The sequence below is a fragment of the Bombus affinis genome, chromosome 16 (assembly GCF_024516045.1).
Source record: "Bombus affinis isolate iyBomAffi1 chromosome 16, iyBomAffi1.2, whole genome shotgun sequence".
Lineage (NCBI taxonomy): Eukaryota > Metazoa > Arthropoda > Insecta > Hymenoptera > Apidae > Bombus > Bombus affinis.
Genome location: NC_066359.1, coordinates 4971505 through 4993952, shown reverse-complemented (window position 1 = coordinate 4993952; position 22448 = coordinate 4971505). Strand labels below are relative to the sequence as shown.

Here is a 22448-nt window from a genome sequence, read left to right as displayed (position 1 = left end):
TTTAAACTTCGGTGAAACAATGAAATATTTGTAAATAGTCCTTATTCTTGTACGTAATATAATAATATTAATTTATAATCAGTAAAAGGAAATAATTTAGGCCGCGAGATATATCTTATTTTTTATTAAAAATAAATAAAAATCTGAAGATAAACTATCCTGAAAAACTTCATATTACTATTTTCAAGTATAAATAACAAAATCGAACTTTTTATTAGAGCGGTTTGTTTACCTAAGGAAGACTACGCACATGTAGAATTCACATGATCAGTTAACTCTCAGAGAATCGAAATATTTTCAACTAATTTCTCAAATTCAATAATAATAAATGTGGTACTCAATAAATGATAAAAAATACTGACAAATGTAAAATATTTTGAGAATTCCACTGAGAGTTAACTTTTTCTAAGACAAAACACGAGTGGCGCTATTTATTTCCTTGGGTTACGGAAAAACTTGACTCTTTCACCAAAGGTTTCTTACATAAGTTCATCCTATTATATCCTTACTCCCTATGTACTTTCATTATCATCGACGTAAATTATCTATTCAACTCTGGTTGTTAACTCTTTGCTTCATACATTCAAAGGTACATTAAAAAGTCGTGGCAGTACATATTATCCATATTAAGGCATTCAATCAAATTTCTTGAATAATTAACACATTCGAGGCGGACGCATCTTGTGCGTCTTGATACCAGTCTCAAGAAGATGCTAGCAAAATAATTTCCTACAAAAATCAGATGGTAGGAAAATTATGTAAGAATTAAAATAAATATTGGCTTAAACTCTGAGATAAAAAGGAATTTAGTAGAAAGTTCAAAAGCTGATCCTGCTAGTTCTTGGAGATTCTCTTTTAATAAGATTTTGGCCTCGAATGAGTTAAAAATAATTGAAAGAAAGCTCATATAAAACAAAGGGTTAACATAATATGACGTGATAAACGTGAACAAGTCACTTACTCGGAATCACTTTTAGTTTACGGAATAAATCCAAATAGATGCGGTTTCGCCAGCCCAGTTACATGGGTCAGTTAAAGCTCATAGTCGCATGCTTAAGATTGTACGAGTTATAATAATCGAACGATAGAAAAAGTTTCTTGATAGTGACTTCACGAAATGGAGCCGCATTGATAGTTAAACCTCTATCGGATCTGGAACTGGTGTAGATCTATCTCGATGTTTTATGTGAAATAAGATCAAAAAAATGTATCAGTTTGTAGGTTATCTGTATTATATGAAACGATCTATTATGTGTATAAATACATAAATATTTAAATGAGAAAGAATTATAGGAAAAGTTTGGTATACGTTACTTTCGAAAATTCTCTTGTCTAACCCTTATGAAGCAGACCTGGGTTCACTGGAATAAATTCATGGGGAACAGAAGAATGAGGAACAGAGTGGTTGGCAGAGTGAAGATTCCAACGACACCGGAGCCCAGGTTGTCCTGCACGACGTTGTCGTAGCATCTGGCGACTAATCCGAAGTCTACTAGGTCCATGTGTTTCCCATTGTATTCGATTGGCGAGATACAATAATTTCTCTTCTGAAATTCGCTAACAGTGCCATTGACAAAATCGCTGTCCAGTACATTGTGAGCCTGACAGTCGCAGGGAAAGTGGTTATCAATAGCGCTGATAGAATTCACTTCCAGGTTGATATCTTTGACATGTCGAGGCGCCTCCAATACGTGATTCCCATGGAATCTTAACATATCTATATTGTTCTCGTATCGTAGAAACAATTTCTCGATCAGATCGATCTTGTTATTTACGATATTCAGTCGATCAACGTGGGTGAGCCCAGTGAAGGCATCCTTCTCAACGATGCCCAAATCGCTTTCCTGAATGTTCAACGATTGTACATAGGACAAGCCACGGAATGTGTAAGATTGAAGGGAAGACAGGTCCATGTAGGTCAACTTTAGGAGACCAATATACTGGAGGCCATCGAATGCGTCCGGCTCGATGGTTCTTATTCCTGATGGGAATATCAGGCGAACCACGTTCGTCAAGCCTGAAAACGCGTGGCTTTGAATTCTGAGCAACGGGTTATTGCTCAATAGAATTAAACGGACATTGGAAGTCCCGGCGAATGAGTAGCCTTCGATGTATCGTATTTTGTTGTTCGCCAATAACAATAATGATACGTTTTGTAGAGCGGCGAAAGAGAATTTCTCGATGAATGGTAGAGGTGTATGTTGAATGGAGAGTTCACGTAACTTGCTCAATCCTCGGAATGCGAATGGACGTATGGTTGAGATGTTATTACCATCCATCGTCAGCTTTCGCAGCACTCTCAAGCCGGCGAATGCGTCGCCTTTTATTACCGGGAAGTTGTTCTTTGTCAGGGAGAGCTCCTCCACTGTTTGTGGCAGCTGCTGGGTAGGAATGTCTTTTAACCCACCTGTATTGCAGAGAACCTGTAAAATTTGTTGGTCCGTTATTTTTTGAAAAAGAAAAGTATACTTTTTGGTAGTAAACTATGTTAATGCTGCGTTTGATTTCAAGGTGGCTAATTAATTTCCTGGAATCCTGTTTTCCTCTTGGAATCCCTACGTACACGACTATGTTCAGCTAAGCTTTGCCTTCTAATCCTCAAAGACTGTACCATTGTGCCCGCACATGGAGTAGAGTGGCATGCGATTGGCTGGTACTCTATGTAACGCATATCTCTTTCGGAAGCCTAATTAATTGCAGATAAACACGGAAAACTAATTCCTATTGAGCTCTTAATCCATGTCAAATTAAACTTCGATTCCTTTACCTTGTTATGTTACGAATTTTTAGTGTTTTAGGAAAGATCCAATTAAATTGCTGTTTCCTGTCTTATAAGCATCCTATAATTACCTGCTTCGGAGATAGGCAAATGCATTCTGCAGGGCAGTCCCAATTTTTCGCGGTACTGGTTTCCTGTTCTAAGGTAAGCGTCGCTGTCCACAGCAGGTAATAAATGCAGATCTACAAAAGCCATGAGAGAAAGTACAAACAGGGGTACATGAGAGATACCTAGATGAAATGGAGCGAGAGAATTCTTTTTTGAGCATGCGAGTGTCCGCGTATCACGGATAGGAAGCGCGGATACGATCCACACACGCGAAATTTGTCTCATTTGTACCTGCGCTCTGCAATACATCAATTCCAGAGTTTTTAGGGCGCATGCCTCAGCATCCAGGAAAACGTCGCGAGCAGCTGCCAATATTCCAACGTGTCCTGAAAAACACCAAGTCCCAGAAAAAAATATCTCAATACACACACATCCTGGAATTACGATTCGTCACTGGTTTATTATTTCAATCATCGCGTTGATGAATGAGACGCGAGATCAAAGAGCTTACCGCAAACAGGAAGGACAAGAGAGCAGGTTGACTCGGATGGAGGTCCTACGATTAACCGGGAGGACGAAACGGGCCGGGGAAATTTCGCAATCCGTGGCCGCATTCACCGCCTGGGCTCGAGGCTTTATTTCTCCTTAGCCACCTACCCCCACCCCCGGTGAACGATCTGCGCAAGCCCATAATTATTCTCTTGGTGCGCGTAGCCTGGAATGAGACTTATTAAACGTACAGAACACTGTGGAGCGCGGGATGACCAGAACCAAGCGTACTGACCTAGGATAATCCGGCACAGTCTGTGGCTTTTGATCATCTTGGCGTCTGGTCCAGGATGTTGATGTAGTCATGTAATTCCGTTTCTTTCTACTCACCCTGCCTCTTTGTGCCCCTTTTTGTCTTTTTTTAATTAGTCTTATCCTTTTCTGATTTTTTGCCTTTCTTTGGTTCTCCTTACCTTTTCTTGGCTCTTGGCACCTTTTACCATTCATTTCTACAGTTTTTGGTATCTTGACCAATCTTGACTCATTTTAACCCTTCCTCAGTATCTCTACCCTTTCCTGATTCTACTTATCTCTTCCTAGCTCTCACCGGCTCTCCTTCTCCTACTTTGTTTCGCCTCTTCTTGTCCTAAAGTTTTTTCTCCTTTCTTGAGTCTCTCTTACTTCTCTATTTGTACTTAACTCTCCTCATCTCTTCCTGATTCTTTCTACAGTGGCTACAAAAAGATACTCATCTATCTATCATTCTCCATATCGATATCCATCATTCTATGCATTAAAGCCTTTACATATTAATCGATTAAGACCAAGTATATCAAATTTTATACCATTTAATAGTACTTTCACATAACTATGAAAATTTTATTAACAAGCTAATTCCAAATTTGTTAACGCTAATTTATCAAACTAAATTGTCCTTTCACTTGTAACTGATAGCGTGTCTTACTGCAAAGATTTTGTTGTATCATTTAATTACCATACAAAGTTAATTCGTTGGTTGTTTTATCATCAGCTCAGGACTGGTTGTCTCGTCGTTTGATTGAAAGTTTTCCTTGCGGGGATATTGGTGAACTGTTCCTGACACGACGACAATCAAGAAGGGGTTTTCACGAAGAGTGAAATCTCTTCAAAGATAAGTGAAACTGGTCTCAACGTTGCCTTTGAACAAGAAAAATATTCACTAAATATATTTTAAATTATTCATTGTTAATTAAGTAACGAGATATTTATCGCTAATTTATAATTATATATATATAATATTTTGTTTCTATTCTCTGATCTACATTTTATTATTATAGTGAGTTAATCGTGGCTGATATCGATTTAAGTAGTCTAGACCATTTAATAAAAATTAAGGTACATAATTTGAACAGGAAACAGTTTTCGATTATTATTAATAGAGTACAGACGAGTACTAATATTAATATCTTCTCTGTCGATAATGTAGGGAACGACATGTTATTTAATTATTTTTATTCAATAATACAAAATGTAGGACTTTGTAATAAGTTGATCAGATTGGTGATTTGAAAAGAAATTTCTTCAACTATATAACGGTTTATTGTTAAAAAATATATCTTAAACATCTATTAATTAATATACAAAGAAAAACCATTTTCTCAGGAGTTTCTCAGAGTAATATATTTTATAACAAACTTGTACAATTCTAGTAACATACATCCACATAATGGAAATAGGAAAGTCCGTGTTACGGGGTGGAAAGTGTCAAACATTAGAAACTTACAATTAATCAAAAGTGCATTTTCATGTATACGTGTATATATGTATGAATGTGTATGTGTACATAAGTATACATTATCTCATAGGAGAAAAGTCAGTCTTAAAAAATAATACGATGTTAAATTTCCATGATAAAATTACTATGATAAAAAGACAACATTCTATTCCACAAATTTTTTTAAGATGATTATGTACAATCTCAACGTGACGTTTATTGTAATTAAAATTCTTTATTTTAATTTCGTAAGGCATCTAAAATTGCATTTATAAACCATTTAAAATTTATATCATATAGGTAAGAAAACCCATAACATTTTATACTAAATCATTTTTATAATTTTGATTTAGACCATTCGAATGATTTCACAATTTTCTATACATTAATTATTATTAAATAAGCTTCAATTTGTTGTTTTCTACCTTTTTTTCTTCAATAAATTCATTATTCTGTGCAGAAATTATTAACGACATCTCCGAGCGCGAATTTTGAAATTCATTGATATGTTCTTGAGCACCTTGCACTTTTAATTTACAACTATATACTTTCTCTCTTTATTTTGAACACATTGTATAGTCTTAAATATATCTCAGTCTAAATATTTATTTCGGTTGAACTATTTTTTGTCTGGTTAGGCATGTTATATGCATATCTATTTCAGCATTGTTATATATTTCTATCTTTCTCAATTTTAATATTTCTTTCTATCGCTACAATATGGCCTCAATATTTGTCTATATTGAAATCAGTCATTTTTTTATACAAGGTGTTCTAATAATCATGGTACAGGAAGGGACACTACGTGCGTCAATAAATTCGAGAATATGGAATGAAATTTTTTCACACAGCACTTTGTTTTCAATAAAATCAAACTTAAAAATTCGATTATGTGAACTTGGCTAATTACCGGCTGGTTATGAGTAAACAGCTGACATTTATTCTACATGAAATAAGTTAGAAGTATAGAATAAAGTTTCTCCGTTTATAGATTATTGGTTTTTATGCATCTTTGTATTTTTACGAACATAATGTAGAAATAGAGATTAAATAGGAATTTGTTTCATCTGCTAAATATTAGAATAAATATTCTATTTTAGATATTTTATGCTAATATAATTGACATTACTGTCATTTGCTTATCATTCTAATAGTATATCCAAAATCTAACACTTGGTCTTATATTGCACTTCAAATATTATAAGTGCTTCTCTGGAAAACTAATAATTCTAATTTATATTCTCTTACCAGCCCACCAAAGGTATATTTCTGTATATTGTATGCATTTTGTGTATTTTTGTGCCACCAAATTTCTCATAAATGCATAAAAATCCGCAGTCTATCCACTTAAGACCACAATAAATTTCATTCTACATTTTCGATTTATTTTCTATATTAAAATCGCCGCCTTATTATCATTGTGCCATGATTCCTAAAACATTCTGTATAAACATTATTTCTCTATTTTATAATCGCATCGCGATCAGCGTACAGGTACAGTGTGATAATTTTATTATATGTAATAGTAACAAGAAATCGTCATTTCGTCTGACACTCGAGTGCTTTGAGACACTTGATTGTGTTCAATTTTTCATTATTCTACAATTATATTGTTATAATAATAAAATGCTATAAAATATGTAAAATAGATATGTAAAAATAGAAAGCAAAATATTGAGGTGAAATTACAACTTCGTGTTATTCGTCACCACTATTAACCCATTAACCTAATACTAAGGGCACAGCCCGTAGTACGATGATCGGGGTAAACGTAAATATTATAGGCATAGCCCGTAGTACGTATTACACAAGTCGTGCGAATGGCTCGAAGGCTGCGCGAGCTTGTTTACATTTTCGGCCCAAAATTCTCGAACGTAAACCGCAAATTAAGCGGTTAAATAATTCTCCAAACAGCACACCCTACTACCAACTGCGCAAAGTTGTTCTCCCGCGAAAAAAGTAACCTATAACAACCCAGTGCGGGAGGACAGAAAAATTTCAAATGGTCGTTTGCGCTATAAATTTTTAAACAAAGCTATTGAAATTATTATGAAATTGATATTTGTTAATTTGAAATAATTATTAAATATATTATTCGTCACACACTGGATGTTACTCATTCATTTAACTTTTTTCTATGAAGTACGGTATTCTCTTTGAAAATACATTGCCTTTCGTTTGTATTTTTCTCCATGTTCTCTCAGAATGATTATTCTATCAAATTCTGTTTTTCATTCTATTTTAATATTATTAACAAAGAAATGAATACTTTTTAAATTTTTCACTCTGCATTTTGTATTTCTGTAACATGTTTCAGTGAAAAGAATTATAACTGAAAAATAAAAAGTGCTTGAATCTATTTTCAAAAAGAACATGTGAGTCGTAACGTATGTTTTAAATTTATTACTTCACTATCTATACGTAGGTAATATAATATAATATAGCAGATAATATATATAATAATGTCAATTCGGCTCTATCAGTCTTAACGTTAATAATGAACACTATTGTTTGTTGTACAATGAGGTAGTTCGTTCCTTGCAATTATGTATTAATATTTCGAGGTAGTATTAATCCATGTTATTATGGATTAATATTTAGAGGTAATTCATTCGTATGTTATTATGCATTAATATTGAGCAATATTGCAGCTGTATCCCAGGGCCATTGATCAGTAACGCTAATGCATTCTTATAATTAGCAACAAATTAACAGCGATATCATCAGTCAATAACATGAAATTATTCAAAGTATAACTCTATCCCTTTTTTCTCCTTCTTTCTGCTTTTTCAAAATACATATATATATATATATATATACATACACACAGATATATATATATATGTATACATGTATATAATATATAATTTGTATATATAATCTATGTCATAGTGACAGCATTTGATGGTAAAGATAGAAAATCTCTCTTAAAAGAAAAAAAATGAATTAAAAACAAAATCATTAAAACAATATACACTCTATTCACCTTTTTCTTTCACGCGGCATTTATATTCTATAAAAATCAATGAAGATTAAAAAATACTACTACTATTTAGATTGCTAGATGAGAAAAAAATGAGAATATCGAATCACAATGATTACACTGAATTAAAAAAAAACAAATATATATATTCACTAGTTCAAAAGTGTTTAAAGCTTAATGCGATTCGAAATTAATTTGTAAAATCTTGAAGATCTGCTTAAAACGCATTTCTTCATGACTTCACAAATTAAATTACGCTAAAAAAACAAAAACATACATATATATATATATATATATATATATGTATATATAAATGTGGTCAATTTCATTAAATATTCAAGTAAGAACATTTGCAATGTTTTTCTTCCTTTTCACTAACAACTTTTAATGAACTACTGATACTTTCTTTTAAATTGTTAAAATACATCAATATGAGAAGGCACTATATCCCTTATTAGCATTAGGCTTTAACAACTTCGGAACACAATTGTTGATTATACTTCAGTCTCTTGAACTCATAACACATGAATCAGTCTTGTGCAAGGTAATCTGAGAAGGACCTCATATACCAGATTCCTTATGTATATACGTATGTTTTATGACTTACTGTTGCGACGACACTCTATTATTGATCCCTGAGTCATTTGTTAAACGCTGATTTACTTAATTGGCTTCTGTTTGGTTGCGTCTTTTAATCCATTTATATTGCCTTGTTGCTCTCTCTGAGGCAAACACAAGTCTGTGATTGTCTGTAGGGTTATGATCTCCCGTGAAATAAACAACCAGATCACCGTCAAATATAGAGTAATTTCTTAAATTCGTTATATTACGAAGCTAGAACGTATTTTCGTTTCACGGGACACCACGGATACTTGCGTATAATTTCTTCTAATATCCAATAACCTTAAATTATCTAGAAACTTTTCGAACAGTTTTCATGTGATAACGGACTGAGTAATAGTACGTTTAGTATTTGTCAGAGGTGTAGTTCGGTAATCTTGAGAGGTAAGATAGTAAACCTAGGTTAATTGTGACTACACGAATCAGAGCCAATATCCTCCTCATCCTTGATTACTGAGGTTGGTGGGACTATTACACGAACATCCGACTTACGACTTACAGAGAGATCTTCGACCTGATCTTCGTTGTTCTGCTGTTTCACGGAATGCACTATTGGGCTAGAGGTACGACTGACGTCCAACATCTCCCGGTCTACAAGACCGTCTCTCGACTTATATGCATCGAGGATAGATCCAGGACTCTCGATCACACTGCCACTCTCGTTCTCGTTTTCCGAGAGGGCACCGCTGTAGATGTTGCCATTTGCGTTACCACCGATTCCATAAGGAAAACAAGCGCCACTACCATTCGAGCCACGCTTAAATGGTCGTGATGTCGTGATTCCTAGTTTTTTCACCTTATCGTAAAGAGTTCGAGAGGGTACTCCGTACTTACGTGCCGCCTGGAGGGCACTCATTCCCGAACGTACTGCCTCGATCGCAGACATTATGTCGTCCCTCGTGTATTGCTTGTACCGTTTCCATTCTGGCTTTTGCGCTGGTACGTAGTTAACCATCCCTGTAACAAAAAGTAATAATTGTGTTTAATATTTAATTTATGATATATATATATATATATTCTTCTATATTTAATGACAGTAATATATAGAGTAACAGCAAAACTTTGTCAGTACATTTTACGGGTATACTCAAACACAAAATGTTATATAAACATAAATCGTTTAGAACTTCCACGTCAATTCCACGCTACTAAACTTTTATGTATGGATAATTTTAAAAAAGAAAAATATATCAAATAGGTATTAATATTGAAGCTGATTGATTCATTAAAATGAAGCAAAATCAAAATAAGTTTTATAATAGAACGTATTAACAAAGTTTAGCTGCTAAATCATAAGACACCCTGTATAGTAAATATATAGATTAATAAACAATACGTAAATTTTTCGAAAATTGAATTTCTTATGTTAATTTCTTTTCTCTTGCCTGGTTTAATGTCTGGAATATATGATTGTGGCGATGCTTGCTTATCGTCTTCATCCATTATAGACACATCAGTATAAGGACTATGTGCAGGATCCCCATGAACTACATCCGTACTACTGCGTCTGTCATTCTCATTCGAGGAGCCATTACTGTTGCTTCTGAACTGATTTTCGTGGCTATCCGAATGCAAGAGAGGAATCCCTTGGGAACTATCCGCGTGACCTTGACCCAGCACCGTTCTGAGAATCGGCGTGTCTCTGTTCATTAACATATTTGAGACTTTCCTGCGTTTCAATGGAGAAGTCTCAAAACCGGTTAAAATGGATGATGACCCGCTTAACATGGCAGAATGTTGATGTGCCGCCGTCTGGTGACTGGAGCTGGAATGAGTGATAGGAATCCCTGATAGAGGCCACATTGGCAGCGGTAAACGGCTACTTCTATCAGCTGGTGATTTGCCATAAATATCGTAAGTAGTGCCCGTGGAATGTGGAGGAGACGTATGATCACTACTGTGAGCTGCGCTGCTGGTTGTACTGGTGCTTATGGCTGGAGGAGGTGACATAGATGTTTCAACCTCTTCCCGACGACCTTGGGAGCCATTTTCTTCAACCAACCCCTTCACTTTTAGTACTTCCGCGACTTTTAATAACCCAGCCAATTGCTCTTGAGCCACGTTTACTTCGCCTCGGTACATATACTCCAGGATGGCTTTGATCTCAGAATACTTCACGTCTTTCAATACGACTATAGGATGCTTGCATGGTAGGTCAATGAACAGAGTTTGGAAGTAGGAGGAACATGCTGCTAGGACCATCTTGTGGCATTTGACAGACGCGCCTCCGTCAACTGCCAAAGTCACGTCAGTGAATGCCTCATTTTGCAGCAACTCATCGAACACTGTCAGTAAATTAGAGCGGTGATTGTTCCAACGCAAACAGTACTGCTGCGAGGTACTCGCCATCTCGGTTAACTTAATCAGCAAAGCGGGTTCTGAAAGAAATTGCGAATAATTAGGTTTTATAACACTAATTAATTATTTACTATTATATGATTAGAACTGACTAATAAGCATCGAACACGATTAATTTTTTAATTTGTAAAATTATAGAACATGGTAAACTGGAATTTACAAAATGAAAATGTAAAAATGTTTCAGGAGATGCTTTTTACGCATCCTTTAACAATTGGACTGTTAATTGGAAATGAAATTCATTTGACATAATATTTTATGAGGTATGAGTCATGCTTGTGAAACTACCCTCATTTAACAATCGAATACTGCGCATGTGCATGACGCATGTTATGCTATAACGCATATGCGGAAGTTAAAATTCGAGTAACATTGATCTTGCGATGAATAAATTAAGCTTCAACGAGCAAAAACTAAGAAATAAAAAACACGTTAGAAGCATGTAAACAATTACTATTATTACAAATATTATTATTATTAATAAAACTTACTAATGATTGACAAACATTAATCCACGATGCATACTACATGAAATATAAAATATTGTAAACATTGTTATTCTTACTGGCAATAAATTAATAAAACTGATAATGATAAGTCTATGTACGTATATAACAGATTAGAAAAGAATTTATTAGTACAATTCTGAAACATCTATGACGTAGTATTCCGAAGACTTACATTTCCAAAACTCTAGCGCAGTACGGCGAAACTGTTCAAATGGCCGCCGAGTAGTACGTTAGGAGATGTACGATTAGTTAGCATATGTGTGCACTCGCATTAGTAACTCAATTTCGTTGAAACCAACCGACAAAAACGTTGCCGTAAAGAATCCAATCCTTAGTGACTGCACATAGCGTGCGGAAGCGCGTGTATACGCGAAACCGCCGATCAAAACAAATCTCTTCACATCCCTTTAATCTTCACCAGTAATAGCCAATGCTTATTTTGCGAACAGATCATGTACATGGTCTTATTTACAAAAACAAAATTCACCCACGGAAGTTCTTATCTTTGTCTTCTACTGTCGTCTTGTTTTTATCTTCTATTGTTATCCAAATGTTTGTTCTTGTCTTTCTTAAGATATGTATTGTTCGATTTTGTATATATTCACTAAAGCTTTGTTTTTGCAATCGTCACATTAGTTTCTTTCGAGGTTTGGTGCATTCCTGATGATGATTATAGTATCTTTGAAAGCAACGGTGTCGCTAGTCGATACAATACGAGTGCACACTCGTAGCAAAAGCAAGCTTTAACGTATTTAGAAACCCTCTCCCACGGCCTACTCGGCGACCACTGACGAGTCGTGCGTGGAAGACGCACTAGGCCGAGCTGGTCATGGCTCTCCTCGCATAGGGGTGTTCATACGTGTGCGTTCGTGCCTCGTCTGTCGTCATTGTGTGCGTGTATCCAATGGCGTAACTGACGCCCCTTTATGCGAAATATTCCAGTTAGGACTTTTAAATGACGTATCATTAATGAATGAAATGCATTAGCAAGAAATGAACCGGGAACGATTAACGCGATTAACGAAATAACTTTGTCTAACAGAAGCAAAATAACTAAGCGATTAACAAGTTTGTTTAATGAGTAGATTATGCGAACCATAGTCTGTTGGTAACGAAATCTAGAGAAACTAATGTTTCATTGAATTTCTAGATATTTAACTGCAAATCTTGCTAGTTTTCAGAAACCAAAATTTGTTAAATCTAGTAATAACTTATATTAATTGATTATATTATTGTATTATTAATAACAAATAACAATTTGCAGTATGCCTTTATCACTACTCATTATCTATTCATTAAAGATGAATTAGTTTCACAAATGAGCCAAATTGTATAATTAAGATATTATGAATGTAATTTTAAACTATGATAGTTTATATTGATAATGATTTGCAATTTTAATTTCATATTTTCTGTAATATTATACTATTTTATTAGTTTAAATTGTGCTATGTAGTATGTATAATATTGAAGTTCGGCTTCAAAGTTCGGCGTAAAAAGCTACAAAACATACAGATGGCAAAGTTACGCCACTGAATAGCACGCACAAGGAGTCTTGCAGAGGCATCGTCGCCCCTGGTTGCATGATCGGCCAATCACACTGCGTCTAGGCCAATATCCTGCGGGGTACGATGCAACACATCTAAGTGGTGCATGCTTGCACGCGTGTGCGTGCGTGGATGACTATGCGGCATCGTATGTGTACACCCACGTCTTTCACCCGCGTATCAGCGCTAGCGATGGCCATTAGATTCCCTTTTTCTCGCAAGTTTTCGAACAGCGGTTCAACTTTTTTATTTCCTTGAAATTTTTATCATGACCTCTCTATCATTTTACATTTAAAAATTCTTATTATCTTGCTCAATTACAAAATTGCCTCTTCATATTAGTTGACGTTGTATTGTTTCAATGATCCTGAAATGAATGAATATTTTAATGTAGTATTCCTGACATGAATATGTTTTATTGGTATATAAAATACAAATTCATAATAATATGATGAAAATTCTATTTAGAAAGCAACAAATATTCAGTTTATTTAGGCCTTTCCTGCCTCTATAACATTAAACTTCATAAACTTTAAACTCAGTCTTCTCAGTTTACAAACTAATGGAGATAGTTAAGGAATAGAGTGACAATATACCTTTTAGTAAAATTAAGAAATTTGTTGCAAGTCTTCCAGAATTTATACGTATAGATAGAGAGATACAGATATTAAAAATTGTGAAAACTGAAGAGGCATCTTACGACTAATCATCAGTGGACTAATGTGCGGCAAGGAACGAGAAACCTGCGTGTCTGTATGCGTTCCCGAAAATTGCTACCACGCCCTGGCTTCTATGCAACCGTCGATTGCGCTTGCGTCCTCTTATAAAATCATCCAAAATTTGTCCCATGTTCCTCGCAAATCAAACCGTATTTCATTGTAACCAGCAGTATAACTTTCTACTCTTCGATTCAACTCTTTCTACTTTATAATAAATTTATAGAAGTACATTTCCATAGAATATTAAAAAATAGATCTACTATGATGATTGCGATGAAAATTTGTATAGGGAATAAAATAGAAGAAACGAAATGAAACGCTAAATGAAACATGACTAAAAAAGCTAGCCAGTTCTCTCTTCTCTCCTTTCCCTCACGAACAGACGCACGTGGACGTCGTTTCCTGTTTACTGGGGCTCGCGAAGTGGCGCATTAAGAACGGGCCGAAAATATGCGGCTCGATTCCCACCTTATCTCGACTAGTTCGTACAGCAAAAGAAGAAGTAGAGACGATAAAAGCGGGTCACGATAAAAGAAAATCGTTTTCCTGCGTGCTCGCGTGCACGTATGCATAGTTTTACACTAACATCGATAGAATTGTGAATGTGTTAGTGAATGCGCCATCGGACGAGACCCTTGGGCGAAGAAAAAGACGAAGGAAAAGGGGGGAATGCGAAGCTGTTAAGGTGAATCCTTGTATACCGTTGCGCCATCGAAAAAATTCCATATTCGATGTCGGCTGAACACACCGACCTCGACTAGACTCTTTCTACTTCCACGTAGTAAATTGGTCTTTCGTGTTAATTTATAAAATTGCTATGTTCATTCCTCTTGCAATGGGATATCTAAATCTAAATTTAAATTTATCTTTCAGAACATGTCTAAAACTAGAGAACACTGTTTTAATTGTCTATTAATATTATTAATTATTTTCATTCAATCGTCGAATATCAATGAAATGGAGAATTTCTAAATTTAAAAAATTAACAAAATCTAAATTTCAACTACGTTATTTATAGAATTACCTAAAAATTGAAGATTTGCAGTTTATTGTACAATTTGAAGTTTTCTTTAAATCATAAAGTAAATTGGAATCGTAGAATTGATCTTAGTTTATGCACAAGGCCTTTGGGAATAGTTGCGGTTCCATTTAATAAAACAACCAGCCGGAGCTCCAGATTTAGCAGCCAGCTTACTCCCTCTTGTCTCAGGACGACCGGATTTTCACTAAAAAAAACGCAGGACCAACGAAAAGCCATAGGCTGCTTCATGCGTTCCGAAGAAGCCATTAAAAAGGAAGTTAGTAACTCCTCGAATAGAGGAAAGAAAGAACGAATAGGAAGAACATATTAGTGATAACTATAGCAACGTTGCACATTATCTATAGTGAGCAAAGCGATGATAGAGGGATACCAACTGTTTGCTTATCTACAGATAGCATGAAATTCTTGATTCCGTATTCTTGCGTATTTTGTCGCATCGTTCTAAAAATATTACTCTGACTACCTCCTCTTTCTTCTAGGAAACTTTCTTCTAGATAAAGGTTGTATAAATAATTTTGATAATTTAAAATAATATTAAATTGTGTTGATCACCGAAAATGAAATAAATGAACCGTTAGATATACACATGTGCATCCCACTTACGTAAAATACACAGAAGAATCATGTAGGTGTAGGCTATCTGTAAGGAAGGGAGCTTTACATGGATCTAGGCTGGTCTCATCTGAAAAGGTGCATGCAAGCGGCTTTTCAATCCCCTTGAGGAACCTGTTTCTCTTCACATACGCTTCTCGTCCTCCTGACTTCTCTAGAAAACTGTCTCGAAATTTTGCTTCAATCTTCTGAGCGAAAGAATAAAATTTAAATTCGTAGAACGTGATTACGTAATTAAATGCATATCAAATTATCTTTATTATTTAATTGTATCAAACTTAAGATGATAAACTGCTTAATCCTTCAATATAAAATCATTTTTTCATGCCATCTAATTTTAGAAGACTACATTAAAAAAGAACATTTTGCACCTTACTAATAAAATTAATTATTTCTAGTAATTATTTTTAGTAATAGTACTTTTTAATAACTTCTTTTGCTCCGAGGTAGTATTCGTGTACTATAGAAGAAAAGGATGCACATAGAATTACTCGTAGAGGCCGATGACACAGGTGAATGGGGCGTTGCACCCGGTAGCTGCAATGAATGGCCATGCAACAAGGCAAAGCAGATCTTGAACAGTAGGAACAAAGTGCACTCGGTTACACGGAATAATTGCACTTGACGCCGGAGGGTACCCACCGGACCAACAATACTTTCGCTATTGTATAGGCAACAATGTATCAGCAGGTAGCCGATCATCGATCGGGGATCCCTTCGGTCAATGGCCTTGCAATGCATGCCGAGGCCTTTACATGCATCTGTACGAGGTGTTAATGTAAGAATCAAACCCTCCTCGCGTGTTTATTTATTTGATAATAATTCTCGTTCAATACTCCTCTGATCAAACTTCAAGCTCTCCTCTTCTACAATAATAATACTCTAATGGTATTCTTCTACAGTAATAATATTCTATTTACGCGAGCACATTGGAGGATGGAATATAGTTTTAATTAGTGAAATGGAATTCTATGACGTTATTATGGAGTCATTCCCTTAGAACTTTAATCTGTTTCTGAAAATTGCTGCATTACCTAACCTATTAAGATAGATTAAAAATTTAAATAACTGCAAATTAGTTTGTATTCTAATGTTTGGAAATAGATATTATTTTTGAATGGTAGGAGTGGTAGTATAACCATTATCAAACAGCAACCATTTTGATCGTCCAATAGATTTCTATGCATCAGTGGTTAGAATATCTTCAGTGTTGCAATAAAACAAGCACAAGTAAGGTGTATGTATCGCATATGCAGGGCCAAGGTTTATCTGTAGTGGACGAGTGTCAGTGGGTCGACACCCGCAAACCGGTCCTGATCACGTGGAATGTGAGCCCGCTGTGCGATGTTGCCACGTATATGCATGATTTCCCAAAAGTGCATCCATCGTAGGCCTACTGCACGCAACACGCGTGCACGCACGCACGGTGCCTTCCCCTCTCACGACTTTCGTACGATTTCGGGAAAACTGACTCTAAAATCCGGGTTTCACAAACCAGTCCCTGAAATAATATTCAGATGTTAGATCACTGCATTATATACACGTTGATATAAATTACATTTGTTAGCTTCCTTTTATTTCATTTATTTCTCCTTTTTTATACTTCTAACCTCGTATTTTGTCATAATAGCTAAAAATTTAACTTTGTAATTGATTTTAAAGTTGTATTATTGTATGAGCCACAAGCCACACTTTGACAAGGAAACAGATGAAACTTTATTAATAAATTTTACAAATTACAAATGATCTAATTATTCTATTGTAAATGTAAAATTTCTAAATTACAAAAAATAAGTAATAATATAATCAGCAACTTGTAACTTGTCAATTCATTAATATTATTAAGTGATAAACTATTATACAAGAGAGCCCTGAGTTCTAGAATGGATAGAAAAAATATGTACGTTCTATTTTCAATTATCAAAACAGAATATTTAATTTCTTTACCATATTAATAGACTTTTAATAGATTAAAGCCTGGAAATGGAATTTACTATAAAATGTAGTGGAAAAGAATTTCTATTATCGTTTAAAGCTAAACAAGTTTTATCAGTATTATTAACGCCAAAAATCAGCTCTTCGAGTATTTTTTTAAGAAAGAAGAAAGACAGGAATACCATATTTCATTTAGAAAGTGGCGCATAATTTACGCATCTATGCGCGCGCTATTCCCGCTCGTTGGACAACCCTACCCTTCAAGGTCATTCGTTCACTATTCTTCTGCGCCCTTTTTATGTCTGCCCGGATGGAATAGAAGAGTTTTTATAGCGGTATGTCCTTGGAGCTCGACAATGCCGGTTTCCTGTATGAGGCACCTGTTGTATCGCTGCTCTTTTCTTCGCCACGCCTAATGTGCACATCCGACGCGATCGAAGAATTTATTTCTCTCTTTTTTGCCTTCTTTCTTTCTCCTTTCTCTTCGACCGTTACTTCGAGCCACAGTCAAAAATAACCCGAGACTAAGTGACGGAGAGTCCTTTTTAACATGAAGAGAACTGTGCGAAAGTGTGGAGGATGGGATGATAAGAATAGCACATAGCTATGGGGGAGAGACATTTTGTCTAAACTATGATCCCCTGTTTTTCAACTTTCGGCAATCGAGAAACTACTTTCCGTGTTACAAAACTTCGACGAAATTATCTTTAATCAATAATGAATCCTATAGAAATTTACCAAAATTAATAAACTTGCACATTGTAAATGGATGGACATGAAACAAAAATAATGAAAGTTTAATATGTATATAGTAACTGAATATTTTATATAAATTATAATTGGGAGGTCTTACGCCAATGCATGATTTTCCTAATACCAACATTTCTCCTGATATACGTTTTTGTGCATCATGGCGTCTCCTCCGGCGAAAAAACTTGGTGGCCGAGCGATTACAAGAGTGTGATGTAATCCGCGCGCGCGCGCTAGTCAGGAGGTCAAAGAAATGCCCATAGCTTGTTTTGTACGCGAAGAAGAAAGTCGTTGAACCAGATCGCCAGAGCATCGACCACGGAGTCGACGGCCGGTAAGTGGAAGTCTCCGCGAATAGAAACCTGTTTCTCCTTGATCGCGTGTTCCACGCCCTTTCTCCTGGTCCCCGGTTCCCCCAGAAATGGCCCTTATGTATGTTACAGGGTCAATCTTCGACAAAATGTTGCGGGCTAGGAATGAGTAATAAGAGCTTCTCCTGCCACCTAAAGGGAGCTATGGCTAAATTCCGTGAGAAAGGTTAGATTATTTTTTTTCTTCGAAAAGGCGTTGCAAATTGTAAGCTTCGTTTAAGAGTCTAAGAGGATTGGTATTATTAGCGGAAACTGTAATAAGAAATATATGAGTTAGTAGTGAAACTATATAATGATAACCAAAATGTGATAATAAGAACTATTATTGTATTTTTATATTATTAATATTATATAATACTATTTTATATTGTATGATATAATACAGTTTTAAAGTTTCGAATATTGTTAGTCAATCCTATATTACCAAAACTGTCTCCTTATTTGGTATTAGAGTTGAATATGTGTTTCTTCATACTTCTCAAAATTTTCAAAATATTGCTTGTCACGATATTAGAACATTGGATGTATTAAAATATTGCTTGTTTTTATTTTTACTTTATCAGCTATTTTTTCAGCTATCTTTGGACCTAACAGGTTGTTTTCATTTCTAGCCATGCTATAGAAAAATCTTCTGAACTAACATAAACTAACACTGAAATCAGAAAATTTACAAAGATGTACTTACCATATGTTTCTTCTGTAACCTTTATATGTAATATAAGAATATTAACATTGCATTATAATTTCAAAATAAAAACGTAGATCTAAATATTATCATAATTTCTTTACCCTCTTCAAATCATTCTCTAATCTTTTAATTTTCGAAGTTTTTAATTAAATTATTTTCATCCAAAAATCTAGAGGTGTTTAACTAAATTTTTACTTACTCAATCTGATGTAATGTAAATCTGAATAACGTGAATTAATAATAATAAAATCTTCATTCATTTCTAGAGTCAATTTTTCAAACTCTCCATGCAAGATCAAGATAAAAATGATGCCTCGGCCGTTATTTACGAAATGTTCGATTTCAAACCTCTTATCGATTCGATAATCGGAACCATTTTCATGTTTTTCAGTAAAAATTATCGAAATTACTAAATCCTAACCTATATGATATAACCTCTATTACATAATATGAATCCACTTTGTTTCCTTAATTGAAATACTTAGAAATGAGAAGATTGTAGCTCTCCTTGCGAAATTTAAGATTGATCTGAATTCTGAGATTTTAAAATGTTCTTTTTGAGTGCCTAGTTTCATAGAGATGGCGCTTAAGTTAGGTTACTTTAATACAGTGACCTCGATCCGTGTATAAAACGTCGCTTAGACGTTTAAAAGTCGTCTGGAACGTCATTCTTATACGATATAATTTCTTTTGAATTTGACAAGTATACTATGCGCATAGTAACATGGAGGCATTAGTGCAACGAATAATTTCAGATACAAGCGACGAATTTTCAAAAGATATTGCCATCTTTGAGAAAAATGTATGTTTAAATGTCTCAAAGACTTTTGTGAAGAGTTAATAACATAAATTATTTTTGTTTGATATTTATTTTTATATTATTTTAGTATGGAAGCAGGACTGTATTCGAAGAACTAAACCATGATAAGTTACGAGAAAAGCTATGGGAAAAATTGTTTCATTGTCTCTCAGATAATTCACAGTCATCGCTTCATCATAATTGTTTATCTACTTTACGGATACTTAGGTAATACTATAATATAGCTGTGTGCACTTATATGAGATACAATATGTTATTGGATATGCTGTTTTATGTGTGCAGGGTATATATAAAAAACTTTATTGAATAAACACATTTTTATTTTTAGCAAAACATTAGAACTTTTATGACAGCCACTTTGTGTTATTGCTTTAAATGTAGACCTATAGCTTTTGCTATTATTATTAAGTAATTCTATTGTTTTTCTCTATTAACGTAGCAGAGACAAAACAAAGCTATACGAATTAATCACAGACGAAAGACTAGGTATTATATTAAATAATGCAGCTCTAAAGGACACAGGTGCAAAAGAACATATTTATACCAATGGTAAGCACATTACATTTAATCACAAAGTGTTCAGATAAATATTAAATGCTTGGAATTATTTTATTTATTTATTTTGCAGTTACTATCGAAGCTCTCAAACTACTATGTAATTTAATATTCAACAGTGCAAAGGTACAGGAAATATTACCAAAAACACTTTGTTTACAATGCCTAATTGAACGTATGAAAAAATACAATGACCACATTCCATACGAAGTGACATTATTCGATACCAGAATTGTATTCCTAATTACTGCCCTAAACGTTACCACCAGATATGTTGTCAAAACAGAATTAAATGGAGATGAATGTCTGATAAAAATGTTGGAAAACATAACCAATCAATATGAACAAGATAAATCACATGATATCAAGGAAGATAATGCAACATTACTGTGTGAAATTTTAAAAGCATTATTTAATTTGTATATAAATTCAGATGATATGGCAGAAGAAGAGAAGAATAAGCGTTTAGTTTTAATTTTGAGGAAACTATTGTTATCTGAATGTGAGAAAGAAGATGATCTTCAGAGGTATTTATTACCTTTTACATTGTCACATATGTATATTATCTTATGTTATTATACTATATTTATATTCCAGCAATATCGCAAATCTATTAACTGTAATACCATATTACTGTTATTCAGTAATGATACCTCCTAGTAAAGAGAAACACAAACAAATATATCAAAATATGGACATGAGTGCAGTATATGTTTTATTAAAATTTCTAGACAAAAGACTAAATTATAAAACCGATTTAATAGGAAATCTCAGTCCAATTGTTACTACTTTTATCAGAATGGTTAAAGCTGAGAGATTGATTAGAAAATATGCTAGGTTACAGGTAAAACTCTCTTTCATTTAGATGTTCCAAGATATTTAAGGTTGTTGCATTAGTTATTCGTTTTTTTTTCAGATCTTACCTCCTTTAAGGGATGTAATGCATCGCCCAGAAGAAGGAACTACTCTAAGAGCTAAACTGTGTAAATTATTAACTTCTCCTGTAGTAGAGGTACGAGATCTTGTTGCAGAGTTCTTGTTTATACTGTGTAAAGAGAATGGTAAGGTTACAAATATTTAATAAACTATAATATATATTTAGTTAATAATATATTCCTGTCATTTTTAGTTGTTCGCATGGTAAAGTATACTGGATATGGGAATGCTGCTGGTATGTTTGCAAATAAAGGATTATTAGGATCGAATAAAAAAAAGCCAAATTATTATTCTTCTGAATCAGAAGACAGTGAAACTGAGGAATACTTGAAACACAAGGAACAGTAAGTTTAAGCTTAAGATCATAATGAGTTTGTGTTACGATTTTAATAAATTCTGTACTTACAAAGGATCAATCCTGTGACTGGTTGCTTTGAACATCCAAAACCTAATCCTTTAGAAGGAATGTCAGAGGAACAGAAAGAGTATGAAGCATTGCAGCTCCTTGGTCTTGTTGATAAGTTAACGAGGTTTGTACTGTTATTCATTTATGAATATAATAATCAATTCATTTTTGGTACAATGTTTATGATATATTTGATTATTTTAGGGAAGGTGTGATGCAACCTTGTAGGATTGGAGAAGACGGGAAACCAAAGCCGATCGAACACGTCTTGGAATTGCAAGAGAAACTGCCAAAACAACAATATGCCCATCAGGATTCTGATTCTGATTGAATGCTGAGAAATACTTCTTATATATAAAACTATATGAAAGAACAGACATGAAATAAAAGCATGTATGTACAAAATGTTCTTTTACTTTCATACCCTGCTTCGTTGTCAGTCAAGTTCTTCATAATTCGGAAAATCCAATGGAGGTGAAATAGACGTACATTTAAATTGATGGTCGTAGAAATATAAAGAGAACGAT

At 34.4% G+C, this 22448-nt stretch overlaps 3 protein-coding genes and 2 long non-coding RNA genes across 6 annotated transcripts; 3 read left to right on the top strand and 2 right to left on the bottom strand.

Moving 5' to 3' along the window:
- Nucleotides 1–109: 109 nt before the first annotated feature.
- On the bottom strand, nucleotides 110–3487 carry LOC126925765 (leucine-rich repeat-containing protein 4-like). 2 transcript variants are annotated; one of them, XM_050741711.1, is made up of 4 exons: nucleotides 3339–3487; nucleotides 3119–3213; nucleotides 2851–2961; nucleotides 110–2423 (listed from the first exon to the last, which is right to left on the bottom strand). In XM_050741711.1, exons 1-4 carry the CDS (start codon nucleotides 3439–3441, stop codon nucleotides 1359–1361), a joined length of 1374 nt encoding a protein of 457 aa, XP_050597668.1. In that variant the 5' UTR covers nucleotides 3442–3487; the 3' UTR covers nucleotides 110–1358. The 2 variants fall into 2 exon arrangements, with proteins under 2 accessions (XP_050597668.1, XP_050597667.1); XM_050741710.1 differs by having other exon boundaries at nucleotides 3119–3261; nucleotides 3339–3486.
- A 60-nt stretch (nucleotides 3488–3547) lies between these two features.
- LOC126925829 (uncharacterized) lies at nucleotides 3548–4461 on the top strand. Its single transcript, XR_007714122.1, has 2 exons — nucleotides 3548–3682; nucleotides 4347–4461. It is a non-coding gene; the product is annotated as an uncharacterized LOC126925829 (long non-coding RNA).
- Nucleotides 4462–4948: 487 nt separating this feature from the next.
- Nucleotides 4949–11022, bottom strand: LOC126925818 (protein tramtrack, beta isoform-like). Its single transcript, XM_050741818.1, has 2 exons — nucleotides 10059–11022; nucleotides 4949–9630 (listed from the first exon to the last, which is right to left on the bottom strand). Exons 1-2 carry the CDS (start codon nucleotides 11020–11022, stop codon nucleotides 9077–9079), a joined length of 1518 nt encoding a protein of 505 aa, XP_050597775.1. The 3' UTR covers nucleotides 4949–9076.
- Nucleotides 9470–11622, top strand: LOC126925821 (uncharacterized). The gene is made up of 2 exons (XR_007714110.1): nucleotides 9470–9612; nucleotides 10122–11622. It is a non-coding gene; the product is annotated as an uncharacterized LOC126925821 (long non-coding RNA).
- An 8234-nt stretch (nucleotides 11623–19856) lies between these two features.
- Nucleotides 19857–22326, top strand: LOC126925758 (synembryn-A). The gene is made up of 9 exons (XM_050741697.1): nucleotides 19857–20006; nucleotides 20092–20231; nucleotides 20464–20573; nucleotides 20653–21106; nucleotides 21177–21423; nucleotides 21496–21640; nucleotides 21709–21859; nucleotides 21926–22045; nucleotides 22126–22326. Exons 1-9 carry the CDS (start codon nucleotides 19929–19931, stop codon nucleotides 22250–22252), a joined length of 1572 nt encoding a protein of 523 aa, XP_050597654.1. The 5' UTR covers nucleotides 19857–19928; the 3' UTR covers nucleotides 22253–22326.
- The last annotated feature ends 122 nt before the right edge of the window (nucleotides 22327–22448 follow it).

Coding starts and splice junctions, on each gene's coding strand:
- LOC126925818 (XM_050741818.1), bottom strand. CDS start 11,022: ATGGCGAGTACCTCGCAGCAGTACTGTTTGCGTTGGAACAATCACCGC. Junction 9,631..10,058: donor TATTCCAGACATTAAACCAG/GCAAGAGAAAAG, acceptor TTTTTGTTACAG/GGATGGTTAACTACGTACCA.
- LOC126925758 (XM_050741697.1), top strand. CDS start 19,929: ATGGAGGCATTAGTGCAACGAATAATTTCAGATACAAGCGACGAATTT. Junction 21,641..21,708: donor TATACTGTGTAAAGAGAATG/GTAAGGTTACAA, acceptor TGTCATTTTTAG/TTGTTCGCATGGTAAAGTAT. Junction 21,860..21,925: donor TACTTGAAACACAAGGAACA/GTAAGTTTAAGC, acceptor GTACTTACAAAG/GATCAATCCTGTGACTGGTT.
- LOC126925765 (XM_050741710.1), bottom strand. CDS start 3,441: ATGCGGCCACGGATTGCGAAATTTCCCCGGCCCGTTTCGTCCTCCCGG. Junction 3,262..3,338: donor TCTTGTCCTTCCTGTTTGCG/GTAAGCTCTTTG, acceptor TCGTAATTCCAG/GATGTGTGTGTATTGAGATA. Junction 2,962..3,118: donor TGATGTATTGCAGAGCGCAG/GTACAAATGAGA, acceptor TGGCTTTTGTAG/ATCTGCATTTATTACCTGCT.